General features: G+C 47.8%; 1 protein-coding gene across 1 annotated transcript in view; it reads left to right on the top strand.

Annotated features, from left to right (window-relative positions):
- Positions 1-18,634, top strand: part of PAX5 (paired box 5) — a 134,111-nt gene that overhangs the window by 8,648 nt on the left and 106,829 nt on the right. Inside the window, exons 2-5 of the mRNA XM_063423147.1 lie at positions 626-791; positions 5,180-5,377; positions 9,345-9,409; positions 11,387-11,515. Coding sequence (XP_063279217.1) covers positions 626-791; positions 5,180-5,377; positions 9,345-9,409; positions 11,387-11,515 — 558 coding nt within the window. The remainder of the gene's footprint in view (positions 1-625; positions 792-5,179; positions 5,378-9,344; positions 9,410-11,386; positions 11,516-18,634) is intronic.

Genomic DNA, 18,634 nt, shown 5'->3' with positions numbered 1-18,634 from the left:
CTCTTCTCTCTCTCTTCTCTCTTTCTCTCTTTCTCTCTTTCTCTCTTCTCTCTTTCTCTCTTTTCTCTCTCTCTCTCTTTCTCTCTCTCTTTCTCTCTTTCCCTCTTTCTCTCTTTCCCTCTCTCTCTTTCTTTCTCTCTTTCTTTTCCCCTTCCCCCACATGATTAATTCAAGGCACCTTGGGAAGAACCAAACAAAACACAGCGTGTTTCATCTCAGGTATCTTTCTGTGCTACACAGAGGCAGTATGTGGGCTGAGTGATCACCCAGCCTTGTTTTCTGAGAAGGCTCTGAGAAGCCTCCGCTCCACGGGACAGCACCAGGGCTGCCCTGGAGTTCGTGGCTGCGCTAACGCGACTCCGGAGGAGGGTTGTCCGCCGCCGAGGTGCCGGACATGGCTGAGGGGGACCGATCTGCCTTCAGGCAGGAGGGTCCTCCCCTCCAGCAAGTGTCATTGCGGCAGTGAGGTCACCTCCCATCTCCTCCTGGGGAAATCGGACCGGTTCTGGGGAGGCGGTTCCCAGCGCCGGTGAGCGCTGGGGCCGGAGGTTCTGCCCTGCAGAGACGCCTGAAACTCTCACACAGCTCTTCTCCTGCCCTCCTCCCCCTCCCCTGTGTGTTTCAGGACATGGAGGCGTGAATCAGCTGGGAGGTGTTTTTGTGAACGGTCGCCCTCTCCCAGATGTCGTTCGCCAAAGGATCGTGGAGCTCGCCCACCAAGGGGTCCGGCCGTGTGACATCTCCCGGCAGCTCCGCGTCAGCCACGGCTGTGTCAGCAAAATACTTGGCAGGTAAAGGGAGATGGCAAATCCTTCTGTGTCCGTCAAGAGAAAAGTGCCGGTGCCAGTCCCACAACTAGAGGCTGCAAATAAATGGAGACAGACCACCAGTCCAGTGAGGGGAGCGACTTCCTGAGGAGTCGTGGTTTTATATGTCTGGTGTGGAAAGAAGAGCCAGTATCCGTAGGTCTTGTTAGCCCCTGTTACAGTTTCTTGTGAGTAATTCTAATGCAAAGTGCAGAATGCCATGAGTATTTGCTGTATATACAGCGTATGCCCTGCACTTGTCTTCCCTGAACAGGAAGGGAAATCTGAGAGTCATATTCAGCAAAATGTGAAAAAAAAGTAGAAGTTGTGGAAATTACTTGTTTTGCTTCCTGACTAGAACTCTTTTTAAACAATATTATCATTATATATTTCATCAGCATTATGGCATGCACATTCATGCAAGCTATTCTGCAATCTGTCCCACAGATTAAATAGTTAAATGTCTTTTTCCAGTCTTCTACTGGATTAAGAGAGCACAGAACACTGTAAGTAACTAATAATCATCCTAAAGATATTTTGGCTACTTTGGGAGTAGCTCTCTGTTCAGCCAGGAGCTGCTCCAAACATTATGACCATAGGATATTAAACTCTGAATTAATATTATTTCCTGATTGCCTTTTAACCTTTTAAAATTTGGATTAGGTTACGGTAAAAACATACCATGCTTGCTTTTTCCTTTTTTGATTTCTTAATCATCTGTGCAAACCTAAACCTAATTTGTGTAAATTACTGTTTTCAAATGCTCTTGAACCTTGGGTATTCTTACAGACTTCGGCAATCTACATTAAGGAGACTTTTTTTTTTTACAAAGTGTATTTCTTTATCATCTGGAAAAGTTGCTGACCTGTTTGCTAAGATTTCACAGTTAATTAATTGTTTAGAATTTTACTATTTTTGTTTTAAGGGTTTTTTTCCCAATTCCCAACAAACGCTTTCCTGGACACAGCATAGCTGCAAAGACAATTAAGACATTTCTTTTGTAGTATCACGCAGGGGATGTGTTGATCCATCAGTGGCCATATTAGTGTTCAGATTTGTCAGGATCACAGACCCCTGTTTTTGCAGTTCTTGTCGCTGTTCTCCGCACAGCCATCTTAACCCTCCTTGCCCAAACTCACGAGCAGCACCTCCACATCCCTGCTCGTTTCAGAGCCGCACTGTGTAGGCTGCACTCGGCGCTCCTGCTTTATCTCTCATGCCTTCCTCTCAGTGGTATGCCTTCCCTGCAACATGCATGCACTTTTCCTGCTGGAGTTTTGAGAACACAAATACCTTTAACTGGTGTAGAGAGGAAAACTTTCCATGGGCTTTATACTGCCCACCATGGGCTGTTTCACTCAGTTACGGCTCCACGTGTGCAGCTAGCACAGGCTCCTGCTCCCTGCCTGGCTGGCATGGTTTGGCTGGTGATGCTCACAGTTGCACTGGAATTGCCACCAATTCCCATCAGGACCAACTCACAGCTTGGAAACAGGCAATTTATTTACCCACCAGGCAAAAGTCTGATGTTTTACTTTTGGCAGTTTAGGTCTGCTGTTAGATATATTCGCACTATAGAGCTCAGAATGAGGTTCCAGAGCTCTGTCATTAAAGTTTTCAACAATAAATTGGAATTTCATAGCTCATTATTTTCCTAACTAATAATTACAGTGAGTAAAATGTTTCTGTGATTGCATCCCTGTGTGTGTATGTTTTCTTGTATGTGTGCATGTGTGTGAAAAATGTGAGTCCTTATGATAAATCCTTGCATTTAGAATTTTATTATCAGAATTTTTCCGTACTAGATACAGCTTTAAAAAACCATCCAGAGACAAGTAACCAGTTGTTGCAGGGCAAGTGAAGCTCTTAATGCTCAGAGGAGGGTGCTGTGGTAGTGCCCATGCTACACCTGTCTTTGCAACTCTCCAGAGCAAAAGGCCCTGATGTGATGCACATGGAATAATGCTGGCTGAAGTTGTCCTTGCCTTTAAAATGGAGATGGGAGTCAGGGCTGCTGGAGCCATGCAGCCTGCAGGCCTTGTGACTGTGCCCAGATTCATTCCGGGGTGGAGCGGATGGAGATGTTCATGACAGTGCAGGATGAGGACTGTTCCCATTGTGATGACCTCTCCCTGCACCCAGGGAAGGGGAACTGGTCCCAATCCTGCACCTCCTTTCGCAGGGCTAGCCTTCCTCTGGGCCCGTCTGTGTCTGGGTGGGCCTTGAGGCCATGAGAGCAGGCAGGTGGGCCCAGGTTAAAGAGCTTGGGAGTAGAGGTCTTGGTGCTCTGAAGGCTCCAGAGCTTTGTCCCCTGGTGAGCTCATCACAGGGGCAGTATTGTGCTGACCTGTCTGGCTTTTCTACCGTGGTGATCAGCCATGAGAAAGCAGTGGCGGATCTGTACAGGCACGGCATCCTGTACTGCTGGGAGTGCTCCTCTTGGCCAGGCTGTCCTGGACCGCAGGGCACTGACCACAGGCACTGTTGCAAAAAAGCGCTAAGAAACATTTGTGAACTCCATCATTTTTACTAGATCTAAGAAAATCGTGACTTGTCTGGTGGAATTTGTAATGTTTTCTGGTAGCATTTGTGGTGTTGTCTGGCTGCAGTCTACACCTTCCTCAAAGTGGTGCCAGCAACCTCAGCCTCAAGGTTTTGAGGCTAGAGGTGCAAGATTTTAGGTTTATGGGCCATTGTTTTGTCAAGTCCCACGGAAGTGTGAGAGGAATTAAATTTTTACCCTATGCCCTTAAGCTTACAGCATTTAGTGGCAGCAGGAGGGTTAATCCATCTCTAACACTCAACTCTTGACATTATTGTTATTTCATAAATGGCTTATGGAGACTGGATTGCTTGAGTCAACATTTCCACACAGAGTATCTGGGAACATGTATGAGCAATTTGGTGTCAGTCTCTTTAAAGGAACTTTAGGCCCTGCACACAGAGGTCTCCCAGAAGCACTGAGACCAGTGGCAAAATTTTGATTTGATGATTGCGTGTTTCAGTGAGGCCAACTCTGGCCGTGCAGACTATTTGTGCTCTGCTCAGGCTCAAAAGATGGGGGAATTTTTTTTTGTATAATGGTTATGTTGGAGAGTTGCAGGGAAAATATATTAATAAGCAGTCTTGTCTCTCTGCTTGGAGTTTTTTCTGAGCTAGAAATGTGGGCACAGAGCAGTGAGTGGTTGTGATTGAGCTGTTGCAAGCACAGCTCGGTGGGCACCTGGTTGAGAGGCTGACAGAGTCGGGGTCTGCTCTGCATGAAAGGGGTGTGCAGGATTAGGGTAGTTGGGGCAGTAGCTAAAGGTAGGCACGGGGTTTATTTTTCATCTGGTCATGTGAAAATTCACAAGATACAAAGAAGCCCAGGGCTGTGAGAGAGCCTCCTGTGTGGAGCGCCGTGCCTGCAGCATAGCGGAATACAGTCTCATTCTCGGTCTCCATTCTGGCCCTCAGCATGTAAGATGCAACTTCTGCTCTTAGAAGCTTGTTCAAGGCTATATTAAAGGGGGAGACTTGCAGGGCCCAGGGATCTCAGCTGCCATGTATTATGCTAAGCTACCAAAAGCAGTTGATCTTGTGTGATGCACATGTGAAGAAATTGGTCAGATTTATTTTGGTGTAGGGATCTCATTCTCCACCTTTCCTGGAGGCATGGCATCAGCAGAGCTGCAGCTGGTGGTGAAGATGCTGCACCCGGGGAAGCGCTGGTCACAGAAACTGATCCCTGCCTCAGATGGACCCCTCTGGAGCATGAGCAGCTCCCTTTCCCTCAAAATCTTTTATTGAAATTATGGAAAACATAATGATGAAAAGAATACATTTGAAAAATAGTAACTATTAAAACCATAATCTGCATATTAAAATCACAAACCAGGAAAAAATATGCTGGTATTTATTCCAGAGGTGCAAATAAAAGACAATACCTAAGCCTTCATTTCACTTTGAATCATAACAAGCTGTAGATATTAATGACAGCATTTCTGTAAAAACAGTAATTTGCTATAAAAGAGTCCGCTGCAAAAAGTGGTCTTTGGTGTGATTTGTTTCTATTATTGCTAGTACTGCTGATTAATAACACACATTTTCAGTTAATTTTGGATCTCAGCATGCCCTTTAATCTTGCGTTGTTTCTTTTGTCTTGCTATTATGGAAAAATATATATTGTATCCCAAGGCCCAATTCCAATTACTATAAGTTAATCTATTAGGTGATAAAGAACCACACAGGCAGAAAATGTGTATGTGAAAGTGAAGATGTATCTCAGGATCTGTTGGGGTTTGGTTACCTTGAAATGATGTTCTCTATAAATCTCAGAGTATGTTCTCTGTCTGTGTGTGATAACTGAAGCTTTGTTTTGGATGTTGTCCCAGGTATTATGAAACCGGGAGTATTAAGCCTGGAGTGATTGGAGGATCAAAACCAAAGGTCGCCACACCCAAAGTCGTTGAAAAAATTGCAGAGTACAAACGCCAAAATCCCACCATGTTTGCCTGGGAGATCAGGGACAGACTCCTTGCTGAGCGAGTGTGTGACAATGACACTGTGCCCAGTGTCAGCTCCATTAACAGGTAAAGCTCGGTGTGGTTCTGGGGTGGGATGCTCCATGGAAGCACTATCACCATGTCCTTGTCTTTTAGTAGGACTGGGTGTTTGGGGCTGCTTGTAAGAAAAGCAGCTTCGCTGTTTCCCTAGCGCACTTGGGTCTGGGGAGCAGCTCTGGGCTTACCTTGGTGGCTGAAGCACCATGGATGATGAGGGTTTCCTACGAGTGGGCAGGTTCTTCTGCCAGCCTTTGTTTCTTTGCCATCCTTTTCCCTGTGTCTGTTAGTCACAGGACCCTGCTGGGAATGACCCTATGTGTTTACTACGAACAAAGCCCCTGTTCTGCTCTGTGGGGTGGGGGTTCGGTGGAACATGCTTTGGCCAAGAGGGGGAAGCTCAGATGGCCATTGAGTAGGGTGGCAGTCATCTAGGAAAGAAAGAAACCCAAGGCATGGGTTGGAGGTACCATTTTGTTACCTGACACCTGATTGGTATTGCTGACTTTGACCCAGGCCTGTGTTCAGTGTGAATATCAATGGGGGAATTTGGTTGGTAGTGTCTGAGGGCCTCTGCTGCCTGCTTTTGACATTGGGGAACTTAAGTGGCCTTGAATTGTTTTTGTAAAAATGCAGGGGAATTTCATTGGGAGACTCAGTCCCATGTTTGGGTGTTTTGCCACAGCTTTGCAAGTCAGGGCTGGGCTCATTGAAGGCCCAGTTAGGGGTTCTAACCTACTGCCCAGTCCATTACACCTTCTGTGCCCATGGTTGCCTTCTGAGTTAAGTGATGTATAAGGCTGGAAAACCCAGTGAAATACTGCGTGACATCTCCAGCCCTGCCAGGGCAACAGTAAGAGATGAATACTTGAATAGCAGAGCTTTTGGGCACCCACGGACCTGGTTAGCAGGGTTCGTTAATTTTCACTGTGTTCCAGGCTTCCTTCTTACCATGCTGGTGAGATGATTTTCACTTGTGCAACTGCATGCAAATTCTTCGAATGCAGCTCGCTATAAAACGTCTCATTTGCGTCCAGACGTGAAATAAATTGATGCAATATTCTTTTATTGGCTATCCCAATCTGATTTGCATTCATGGAGTTGCCGCTTGAGTAGCCGGGGTGGCTTCCCCAGCGTTAGCAGAGAGCGCAGTCTCTGCCTTGATGGACTAAATGTCGAGTCATGTCTTTGTGGAATTAAAAGAAAAAAATGGGTCAGTTCATGTGCATGGCCCTTGCTGCTTGGGAGCCCCTGACCTGGAGGTTCCAGAGCAGCATGCAGTAACTCTATGGACATGGTGTCTTCAGTTTAAAGAGGGTTTGAGAAATATTACAGACACCACAAAAACCAAAGGAAAATGTCAAATACCTAAGGAAAAGCTCTGCTTCCACTAATGCCAACGAGTCATGTGAGAAGCATGGCTGTTATGGGCAGTCCTCTGCTTGTGTACGAGAACTTTGTATGTCCTCCAAAAAAGGCAGTCACAGCTCTAGGTAAAAGAGGGATTTAAGTAGCTTCCAGTAATATTTTGAGCCAGTTTCCATGTTCCTCCTGCTGCATCCTTGTATGTTTCCACACTAATAATGCCCACACCTCTACTGCCCTTGTATCAGAAACCAGTTCATGATCTGTCACCAAGGTTTTTGGCTGTTAAAAACCCTCTTTCTCATGTGCCAGTCACTCTGGTTAAGATCTTCTCCTTTTCTCAAAGGTTTGCAATCCTTTGTAAGAAATGCATGCAGTCTGAGTCAATCTGTTTACCTGGAGAATTGTTTTTGCCAGTTTAGGAGCTCATCATGAAAACCCAGACTGAACAATCATGGGACAAAGAACCTGGAATTTACATCAAAACACTTGGCTTTAATGCTAAATCCTACAGTTCCAGCAGTCTGTGGGTTTTTTCTGCATATTTAACATTGAGTGTGTACTTTGGGGCTTTGCTGGTGGGAAAGGATGCAGGCCCCTGCCCACAGTATCATTGTTCACCACTGAGGTACAAATCAGGGGCTGCCTGGTCAGCACAAACCGGAGCCTAGATCCTGCTGGGTGGTTCCTGTCCTGCTGCAGTTGCCATTTCTGCACAGGGGAGGACAGAGGCACTGCTCTGTCTCCACGGTGAAGGGGGTGATCACCGGGGCTGTGTTGTTCCCACCCAAGATGCTGATGCTGTTCCTGTGGGACACCGGGGTTTATGGGAATGGACTGCGCACAGCTCATCCCCGTTACTGAGGGAGCCTTTTAGCAGACACGTTTGAGCTGCTGCCTCCATGCAAGAGTGAATAATAATAATTTTTATTAATTAATAACATTAATAATAGACCACTCTTCAGTAGCAGAAGCAGGTCTGTGTGATTAAGACTTAATTAATCATTGTGATTAGCTTTGCTCAAATCAGCTGAGAGCTGTCCAGCTGCTTTCAAGTGCTCCAGTCTCCGTTCCTCCAGAGATTAAGATGTTTATGTGTCAGAAGCCCCTGGACACCCTTTCCTCACCATGGCAGCTTTGTGCAGTGGGCTCTCCACTCTTGACCATGCAGAGTCCTGTCTCTTTGGCTGTGCTCCTCTGCCAAAGCTGCTGTCCCAGCTGTTCCTGCCCCTCACACTGGGCTGGCAGTTCTGGGGTCTGTTGCTGTAACCCATCTCCTGGTTGTGCCTGACACCCAGCAGCTTCATTCTGAGGCTGGCAGCTGAAAGATGGCGTGTGGACAGACCAGTCTGCTGCCAGCCTCCATTAGACTCCTCCAAGGAACGGGAGGGGAAGAGGATGACAGTGCATCCTTTTCTGGGATGGAGTTGGGTGTCACCAGTGGTGGTCCCTGTGCCTGCCTATGGGGGGGGTACCAGCAAGGAACTGCTGTGTTTGCCTCTAAGTTCACTCCTAAGCCCACTCCACCTGACAACTCCCCTCCTCTCCCCTCCTTCAAATTCATGGCAGGCAAGAATGGGAGGGGAGTTTGTCAGCCACAGAGAGGGGAATTGTTCACTCTGGCATTGCTGCTGGAACAGCGGTGCCTGGGGCTGGGGTATGTGTGGTGAACCAAGGGCATGCTTCCTTCCAGCCTGTTCCAATTCTGCCTCAGCCTGAAGCAGAAGCAGAGCTGTGTGATCCCTAGAGGTATTTCTGACCCTTCCATTTTTTCATAGCACATGGGCTGGTGAACAATGTGTGTAGCATCTGCCCCTGTTTCTGCCTTCATAGCAGATACCCTCTGTCCTGCACCACCACACACACCTTCTGTTTTATCTGTACCTCTGAATTTTTTCTCATTGATGTCATTATCAATCAGAGCAGAGACTGCATACACCCAGTGATGATAAATGCAGTCATTCAGCTTTTCAGATCAGCATTTATTCCAACACTTTTTTTTCAAATTAATGATTTGGCTAAGCTGTTCCTTTCCCAAGGTGTCCATGTGAGTGTCATACGTAGTATGCTCTAGGAACAGCCTTGTAAATGTGTCACAGTACCCAAGAGTGCAGACCACAGCCTGACGGAACCTCTGGGCTCAGAAGGTTCCAGCTCCCTGGGGAAGAGGTACTGGCCTGCTGGCTGCTCAGATAGATATGGATATCTCTTTCCTGGGCAGTGAGGACTGGTTCCTCAAAGCCACCAAAGAACCAAATTCTGAAGCATCCTGAGAACCATCTGAATGCAATCCTGTTCAATGTGCTCTGGGGTGACCTTGCTCGAGCAGGGAGGCTGGACCAGATGACCTGCTGTCAGCTGTTGTCTCTTCCAACCCCAACCATTCTGTAATTCTGTGACTCTGTGGAATATCACCCTGATGACTCTAATGGCAGGGGGTGGGGGCACAAACGTGGCCCTGGGTCCACCTGCCAGACTTTAATCTTTCAGTGAGCGATGAGGGGAACATATGCAGAAGGGCATTTTTTGTATTGATGTAGGTGTCCTGCACTGAAAAAATAGTGTCTAATGCCTCCAGCCATTGCATGCCTAAGGTGACCTAAGTGGTCATTTTTTTTTCCATTACTCACAGGATCATACGGACCAAGGTGCAGCAGCCACCCAATCAGCAGGTTCCGGCTTCCAGCCACAGCATAGGTAAGGAAAACTTTTTAAAAAATACATTAAAAAATAATAATGGATTACAAATATTCTGAAGAACTTTTAATCATTCTTATGGACAGATAATTCTGCATAAAACACTTCAGCACACGTGCTAATGTGCCTTCTTTGTCATTCTCCAAGGGCTGAACATAGTAAATGAATTTTATAAATACTGCTAAAAGGTTTTGAATTTTACTGATTATTATGATAAATAGCTTTCACCATGAGACAGAAAATTGAAATCTAAACCAAAAAAAACCCCACTAATAGGGGTCTATAGAATGTCAGATAATTAAAGTAATAAATCAAGAAAGGGATACTTATTCATAACATTTTCTGCATCATTAGTCAGTAAGTAGTTTTGAATGTGTTTTTTCTATCTATCAACCATCCCTTCCATAGTTCTTTGTGCACTTGCAGTCTTGAGTGAAGAGGTAGCAAAACTTCCTGAAACTTTTAATTCAGTCACAGAGCAGTGATGCTGCAACCTTGAGGGAGGTGATGCTGGTGTACGGTGACCCAGAGGAGACCCCCAGGCTGCTGAGACACCCTCGGCCCTTCTCCTGGCTGACAGGGTTTTTCTGAGGAGTGTGGGTGCTTCTGTGCTGCAATGCAGCAGGGATGGAGGGACTCAGGCTTTTTGTCCCTGTTCCATTAAATCCGTCAGGGCGCTGGTCAGCCCTTGCTTGATAGGAGGTGGTGGGGTGCCCTAGTTTCTCTCTGCCTTTATGCTGTCACCTGTGATATGGTGGATTGCTTGCTGCTTCTCTCTTGGCAGGGATGTGCTGGCACTGGAAGAAAGGGAGTGGAGGTGCAGAGCTGTCTGCACTTTTTCAGCTTGTCAGAGGAGTCATACTGTAGACTCTGCACTTCAGCCTTTCTCTCCATAAAATGCCAAAACAATCTTGGGAAATATAAAACTTCCTTTATCTCACTGTGGTGGCTTAAGTGCTGTCTCTTCTTGCAAAAGTCAAGAATAGAGACGGAAAATCTTGTTTCTCAGGGCTTGGAGTTGATAGAGAGGTGAGGGACTCCTGACATGGGTTTGTTCCACGTGAGTCATGTCTGGGGATCTTTGGTGCAGTCCCACAGTGTATCCCCCAGTTGTGTCCTTGGGGTTTGCCTGGTGCTTTCTAGGATGTAGGGACGTGGCAGGACAGGCTCAGCCCTGATGGAAGTGATGGTGGCGCTCCCTCCTCTGCCTGTTTCAATGAAGCCTTGGACACCCACACCACAAGGACAGTGTTTGCTGTGCAATCTGGCACATCCAGACTGGTCTATGCTGTTGATGAGTGACTGCCCTTGCTGGACACAAACAGCACCCTTTCCTGAGGGCTCTTCCAAAGCAAAATGGATTTAGGTCAGATTTTGGGGAACCTCAGAGTCTTTCAGGCATTTATCCCTGGGCAACCCCAACTGTGCAAGGTCTCCACTGGCTAGAGGCTAGTGGCATGGTCTAACAGGATGCAGACAGCCCAGCTAGTACAGCAAGCACAGGTTGCTCTGCTCCCAGGAGGTTTTTGTCCCAGGTACCCTCTTGTGGCAGCTCCTCTCTCTGCATGGCTGTGCTCCCAGCAAGCTCTGTCCACCTTGCTGGCGACATGGGCTGCTGTGTCACTGAGGGCCTCTGTTGTCCCAAGCAATGAGCTTTACCACTGAGCCTTGTGTGAGATGGGGTGTCTGAACTGCTACAGAAAAGCACTTCCTGTTCCTCAGCTCATAGACCCAACTCCTCATGATGGGGACAAGGGCTGACCATGCCTCTGCTCCCACCCCTGCACTGGGCTGCTGTGGCATGCTGCTGGATTGCACTGGGCGTGGCTGGAGTGGTCAAGGGCTCTTCCTGAGTTGGAGGGGCCAGGATGGCCAGCTGAGGCCCAGCCCACCTCCTTCATGCCGTGGGGACTGTGGCTTTTGGATAAGCTGGTGCCCCTGTTGTCTTGTGACTGACTGTCTGTCCTTGCCTTGCAGCCTCCACGGGATCAGTCACCCAGGTGTCCTCTGTAACCACTGACTCTGCTGGCTCGTCCTACTCCATTAGTGGGATCCTGGGAATTGCCTCCCCTGGCACGGAGAGCAACAAGCGCAAGCGGGATGAAGGTAGCAGGAGCTGTTTTCTGGGAGGGGGAGTGCATGGCTGTCGAGCCAGAGGGGTGGGTGGGGCTGGGGCGGATGCTGTGTGCTTGTGATGTGACAGAGCTGTGGACATCCCCGGCAGTGCAGTCCAGTTCTGCTTCAGCAGGACTTTGCCAAGGTCACAGACAAGCCAGGGACCACCCCAGTGACCCAGTGGCCAGGAGCAAGGCCTTCTCCAGGTGTCTGAGAAAGCTACGGCAGTGTGTCAGTTTTGAGCCAGGCCTTACTCCACACTGTGGAACTTTTCCCTCCTGCCAATGAACAGGGGAAGAGACAATTGTGTTGATGACACTCTGGGCACCTGAAATAGGAAATATCTGCAAAGCGACAGAAAACTAACTGCCGAGACATCTGCTGTGCTACTTCTGTCAGGACTTTCTTCACCAGGGACATTTGTCAGTCTTGGAGGGTGGAAGTAAGCACAGTCTGGTTCGGGTTGGATATTGTTGATACACTCCCCAGATCTACAGGATGCATTGGTCCTGTTTTGTCTGCATTCTACTGAAAACAATGTTATGGAGAGAAAGGCACCAGAGATGAAGTGGAAGGTAAAAGAGGAGGAATTCTGTGCTGGTGTGTTTTTAAAATATCTTTAGTTTAGAGCACTATTTTCATTTTGGAAGAACCTACAGAGACAAGCTGACACCATGGTCGTGGACACACTTTGTGTAGCAGAGGGGACACCAGAACTGTAGTGGGGCTTTTGCAGCTGAGGGTGCAGAGAACATGTGGAGGAGGGGTGACTGCCTTTCCTCCTCCTTTCCTGCTGAATCAGCCTCCTGCCTCTTGCTGAGGAGCATCCATGTTCCTCAGCTCCTGCTGCTGGTTCAGGTCCAGCAGTGCTCTGCAAACAGTGCAGGTCCAGATCCCTGCACTGCTCTCACTGTCCCTGGCTGCCCAAACCCTCCTGGATGGAGGAGGTTGGTGGGTGGGTAGGCTGAAGCTGTAGTGGCACCCCCCAACCCGCCCTCTGTCCCCTTGGGGAAACACAGCTAAAATCAGCAGCCTGGTGCCTGAGCTGTACAAACAGGGTCCTGTGCCTGTGCATTCTTCGGTGGAAACACATGAACAGGTTGCAGAGTAGACCCAGATTTACTGAACTGGGAGAAAAACTGCAAGAGTTTGGGGGACCAATTTCAGCCACATGGAAACTAATTTGATGGTGGAAGTATAAAACTCCTTGTGCTCAGGTTCTTGCTAAATATACTGTTGTTACTTAACTGTGATTTTACACCTGATATCTTTTTCCAAGTCCAGGTCATAAATGCATAGTTAAATATATGCATTGAAGCTGGTAGGGTGGAAGTTTTGTATTTGATCAGCCAGGTCAGGAGACAAGCTTTCTGTATTGACACCACATGGCTCCTGTGCCACAGATCTAGTTTTTGGGTGCGTGTGGAAGACTCTGCTTTAACTGCAGAGAAAAGGATTAAGTGTTTCCTTGAAAAGCAAAAGCAGTTCCAGAAGTAGAGCTGAGAATCTTCTCAGCTTTTTTCAGTTCACATTCAGAAATGAGCATGTGATTGCTAAAGCAACCCCCATCAATTTGGCAGGATGAGTCATGGGGTTTGAGCTCCTAAGCTGGACAATAATGCTATCCTCAGCAGGCTGTTTAAACTGCTTTTGTAATAGGCTCAGGGCTGCGGGTTTGGAGAGGCATAGTCAGGTATTCCAACATCATTGTCTGTTGGTGGGATCCCTAGGAGCATCCATAACACCCTCCCTATCCTGCTTACCACAAGGTCCTTCTGGATGGGTGTGAGTGGGTGCATTGTGCCATGCAGGTGTCCCAAGGCTCTGCATCTGCTACATGTTTCTCTGATATAAAGAGGAGAAGCATGTCACCTAATTTTGGCCTGTATCATGACATGGATGCACAAGCGGCAGAGCTAATCTAACCATTTCCTGACTTTGGAGAGGCTCTCTTTGTGGAGAGCCCCTCACATTATGTCCTTTGTCTGTAGCTGTTGGAAGGTGAGTGCCTGCTGCTCTGCCTCCCTGCACACATTTCCTGGAGACACTGGCCGTGCAGTGCTGTCCAGATGTCCTGGTTGCCCTCGGCCTGGGGGTGAGGTGGGATGGACTTGTCCTTCCAGCTGCACTGAGCAGATGATATAATTCTTTAATCAGTTTTATTCTCCTCCCTCTTGGTATTTTATTAGCAGATGTCGCCAGTATTTAACCCAGTGGGGAGCTTGCTGGGTAGCAACAGGGGCAAACCAAATCAGACAGTCTTTATTAGTTTATATAGCTGAAGATGTCATTTTTCCCCCTGTTGTAATATGGACTTGAAGCAGATGTGCCTTCGTGGGGTATCAGTTGCTTTCACTTTTGGTTAAAGGACATGCTACTGGAGACTGACATGAGGAGCAGGCTGTCCTGTAATGAGGCAGGGAGACACAGGCAGCTGCTACAGCCTCCAGCAGTGGAGGATGCTGAGCAGCCACCTTGCTATTCTGCCTGCAAATTGCCTCCTCAGGTGCAGTGGTGGCAAATTTGCCCAGCCCTACATCTCAGGGAAGGGTTGTAGAGGTGCAGGTGGGTGACAGGAATGCACAATGACCATGATGGGGTGCCTGCTCTCAATGGGGTCTGTTTTAGGGCAGCAAGACCCCAAGTCAGAGCAAGCTGAATGCTCCATGCAATGCTGACAGCCAGCTTATGTGCAGGGGCTGGTTTCACTGCACCAGCAACAGCTGGTCTGGTGAGCAGTGGTGATTTCATGATGGATACCTGGCATATTTTGGGAAGTGATGAGTGTCTCCTATCTGAAAGTCAAAGCTTTTAGACGTGAGGTTAAACAATCCTTGTCGAGCACTGAGAAGAGGGTAAAAGACACTTGTCCACAGGTGGATGCATAGGAGACTGGGGTCAGGACATGTTTTGGGGACAAAGGAGGTTGCTGGGCCATAAATGCTCTGGAGGATTCTGTGAGGATGATGGGAGAAGGGCCAATGCATGGCCAGGCAGAGCCCAACCCTCCTTCTCCCTCCACTCCTCTCTTTGCTAGTCCTGGTCTCCGTCCTGCAAAGCTGTGCAGGTGTGGAAGGGATGTCAGAAGGGCTTATGCCCAAACATAAGCACAACAACTGCTGTGCTTGTGCCATGCCAGCTGAGAGGGGTCCTGCAAGCATGCAGGCTGGGGCATGGGATGTGATTCTCACCTGGGATCTCCTTGTGAGTGGGGGCTGTCTCAATGGGACAGTGACATTCCCCCCCGAAAGGACTCCTGCACCTCAAAGAGCCCAGACCTGTGCTCAGTGGGAATCATGTTGTGCCTGCTGGTCATTTCCAAGAGTGTTCACAGAGCAAGGGAAGTGTGTGGGGGTAATGCTGGCACCTACATGGTGTGTGTAGCTCTATTGCACCTTGTGCAGAGCCCTCTGCTTGCTGGTCTGTAGAGGGCTCGAGCTGCCCAGCCTGGGCATGTCTGTAGGTAAATCCTGCCTTGGGTGCAGGCAGCTGCTGTTTGTGCTCTGCTGCAGCTGTGGATACTGCCAGGGCTGTTCCTGTACTCTTGCACAGAGATGAGACTGGCTGCTGATGGGTTTATGAACAGAGTTGGATGACTTACAAGAATCTCCGTTCTTGTGGCTCCTCCTTGCTTTATGCAAAACAGTAACTATTTCCCCAAAAGGGAATAATGCCTTTTTGGAGCAATTACTGCAGGTTGTGTTGGGGGCCTTCCAGAAGTATGCCTGTGCCTTCACTTCTGACACAGAACTGTGCAGAAATCTTTAACACCAACAGGTAATAGGGGCAGCAGGTAAACATTAACAGCAGCTAAGTCAGTCTGAAATCTGTTTGCCTACAGTAGTTTTTCTGGAGGTCCAGGATGCCCGTTGTGTCACTAACATTACTTGTATGCCATTAAAATAGAGATCTTTCAATGGGCACAAATATCATGTGGCCCATCCTGCTATGGCTAAAATCATAGAATATCCTGAACTGAAAGGGATCCACAAGGATCACCAACGTCCAACTTGTGGAAAAAAGGAAACAAAAAACCAAAAACCCATTCTAAGGTTACCACTGCCGTGGCACAATGTTAGAGTGTGCAAGCTGGCACCCTTTTAGCTGGTGTCTGCTAATGCAGGGGTTGGCACAGAAGGGCATTTTGTCACTGCTCAGCTCAGGTGCAGCCATGGTGGCATGGAGGATAATCTGTTTCCTCCCAAGGACATGGGCTGTGCTAGACCACTTGGCCTGTGTGCTTCCCTTTTATAGATGCAGCTGATATGAGCAAAAGGCTCTGTGCAACCATAAGTGCCTGATTGCAAGCTGTCTGTGGCCTGGTCTGCCCAAATTCAGCAGGACATCTCAACAAAGTGCCACACATGATGCAAGTGCCTGCTCCCCACCTGCCCCTCCTTGCTGCAGGAGAGGTTAGGCAGATTTAGATACGTGCATCAAAGAGCTACAGAGATCATATCTCAAATTCAATCTTAACAGACTTCTCAGCAGTGGAGGAGTTTGGGGAATTGGGAAAGCAGTGTGGCAGGAAACTTCTACTCATATCAGTTGTTTTGTTTCCATTTTCACCAGCTATAATCCCACACTGCTGTCAGCAGCTGGTGTGATGATGTAAGTTTCTTTCTTTCACTGAACTCTTTGAGAAATGCCTTTATTCACAGATATGGTGTGTTCCCAGGTGTTTGGGTCACAGCCTTCTGTCTGAGACAATAAGGCTCCAAGAGGGGCCAGGACACTAACAGATATGAGAAGGAAATGAGAAGGATTGCACACAATGGTGGGTGCAATCCCATGTCTTATAGAACCATACCATTTTACAGTCACTATGTTTTCCTGAAGGATGCCCTGGGTTAGGCATGTCTGGGAATCCAAGCAAGTGCTAATCTGTGCATGGAAGCTGACAGGGATATTTCCAATGACACCAGCACCATGACCACTGTGGAGATCAGGTGAAGTGCTTGGCAGTGACAGAGGTGGACAAGAGCTCGCCAAGTCAGTGACCTCTCTGGGGACAGAGAGACAGAGAAAAGCAAAGCATACTACTCAGCATGAGTGGCTGTTTTTGTATTTTGTGTCTTTCCTCCATAACAAGCTCATGAGCTATGTTTTCCCAGAGAGACAGAAATATGAAACTACACTCACATCTAGGCAGAGGTTTGAAGGGCTATGGGCACAAGTGTCTTGGAGACTGCATGAGAGGGTCAGTGGCCTCCAAAGGGAGCCTAACATGGACTAAGTGCTGTCAGGTTCTTCTGTCATCTCCTCTCGTGGTCAAGGGACAATGTGCCAAGATATCAACTCTGGGAGGCTGCTGGAAAGTATTTTAAAGTATTTTTTCTGCTTTTGTCTGAAATACACTTCCTTAAAAGTTGAACACGAGAACCACAGCTGGTGCTAAGCTTTTCCCAGAACAGTCAGGTGCAATGTCCACTGTGCCTAACTGAAGTTGTGCCATGACTGCAGTGTGTACATGTGGCAGATGGATAGTGTCCAGGAGCATTCCACTGCTCTGTCTCTTTATGGTGGCGACAAACATATGTCTGTTCTGCTCTCTCTGTCCCAGTGTCCTGTTTGTGACAGCAGAGAGCTTCCACCTCATCACTGAGCTTTGTGCATTGGCAAAGCCGTGGGTGGCGAGAGCTGCTGTGCCAGCCTGTAGCTGCCTGGAGGGCTCAGGGCTATAAGGAGAGGTCTGCCAGCCATGAAGGTAGTCATGAGTGTGTAAATGTCCCTTTCCAGCTATGGCTTTCCAAATTTTCATAAAGGTAAAGTAGATCTTACTGTAGGTACCCTGGTAATAGAAATACTACTCCATCAAATACCAGAATCTTTGGTCTCTGGGTCTGGAATGTGGAACTCCTCTGTTCAGTCAGATGCCCCTCTTCCTGGCAGCCAGTGCTGGCTCTGTGGGTGCTCTCAGTGTCATGCTCATCCCAGGACACCTCTAGTAAACATCTGCTCTGGTGTAAAAGCCCTGTCCTCTCCTGAGAAAGGGTGGGATCACTACCAGCCCAAGACTGATTTTTTGTGGTTTCTTGAGTTGATTTAGTAACTTTTGACTTGGTGTGCTGGAGCATCCCCATCAGGGAGGACCTGTTGAATAAGGAGTCATGGTGCTGGCCTAGGAATATGGATGGTGACAGAGTCCACAGAGGTGTTTGTACTGCCTGCCCACACTCTCAGCACCAGCAGGAGAAAAACAGATGTTGCAGCCAGGAGGTGATGGAGTTCAGTGCATAAATTAACCACTGATGAGGTTCACTGTTGACATAAGTAATTTTTACTCAACCCACTTCAGATATTGACCAGAGCCTGATGGTGTTAGGGATTGATGGTATCCTCTCCAGTACTTTCTTGGGGTCTTCTGCTCCAAGGAAGTAGCATGCAAAGGAATGAACACTTTGGGAATCTTAACTGCAAGGGAAACAGTTAAAAGCAGAAAAACAGTGAGGGGGAAAAAAGCAGGAGGTTATGGAGAGAAAAAAACCACCTGCCAACAGAAACTTCAAGTTTATTATATCAAAAGATTGAAGTGTCTGTCTGGGCAGTGGTGAGTAGGAAGGGACACAGAGAGAGACTTCCTCAAGTGAATGGGAAGGGGACTGATCATTCCTCCTGGCTCTGTGGCACCACAGAGAGATGCCTATGTGGAGCACCTGGGATGCAAAGATCCCACTGCTGAGTCAGCAATAGCTAAGAAGAGGCAGTGGAAAAATGCATAAAAATCAGAAAACTCACTCTGTACTGCAGTACAGAGGTTAAACAAGTGGAGATGTCCAAGCCCACACAGAGGTGAAAGAGAAAGAAACCCCCTCCAGAGTCCTCAGGAAGTGTTGGAGTTTAATTTAATGACTTCTGGCCCTACTTCAGCAGCACTTACTCACTGGAATTGTCTTCGCCCCGAGGAATAAGTCCAGTGCCTACAATGAGATGAAGCTTTTGAAGGGCACAAGGTTTTGCAGGGTCAGCAAGTACTGATCTGAATTTCTCCTGCTGATGTCCTTTGCATTCAGGGTTCCATTCCTGGGATTGCACAGTGAGTTATGCTATTTGTCCCATCATTTCTTTATCTCTTCAGAAGAGATGGTTTTCCCTCACTACACAGACACT

Source organism: Prinia subflava, chromosome Z, assembly GCF_021018805.1.
Source record: "Prinia subflava isolate CZ2003 ecotype Zambia chromosome Z, Cam_Psub_1.2, whole genome shotgun sequence".
Lineage (NCBI taxonomy): Eukaryota > Metazoa > Chordata > Aves > Passeriformes > Cisticolidae > Prinia > Prinia subflava.
This window is presented reverse-complemented; position numbering and strand designations above follow the sequence as displayed.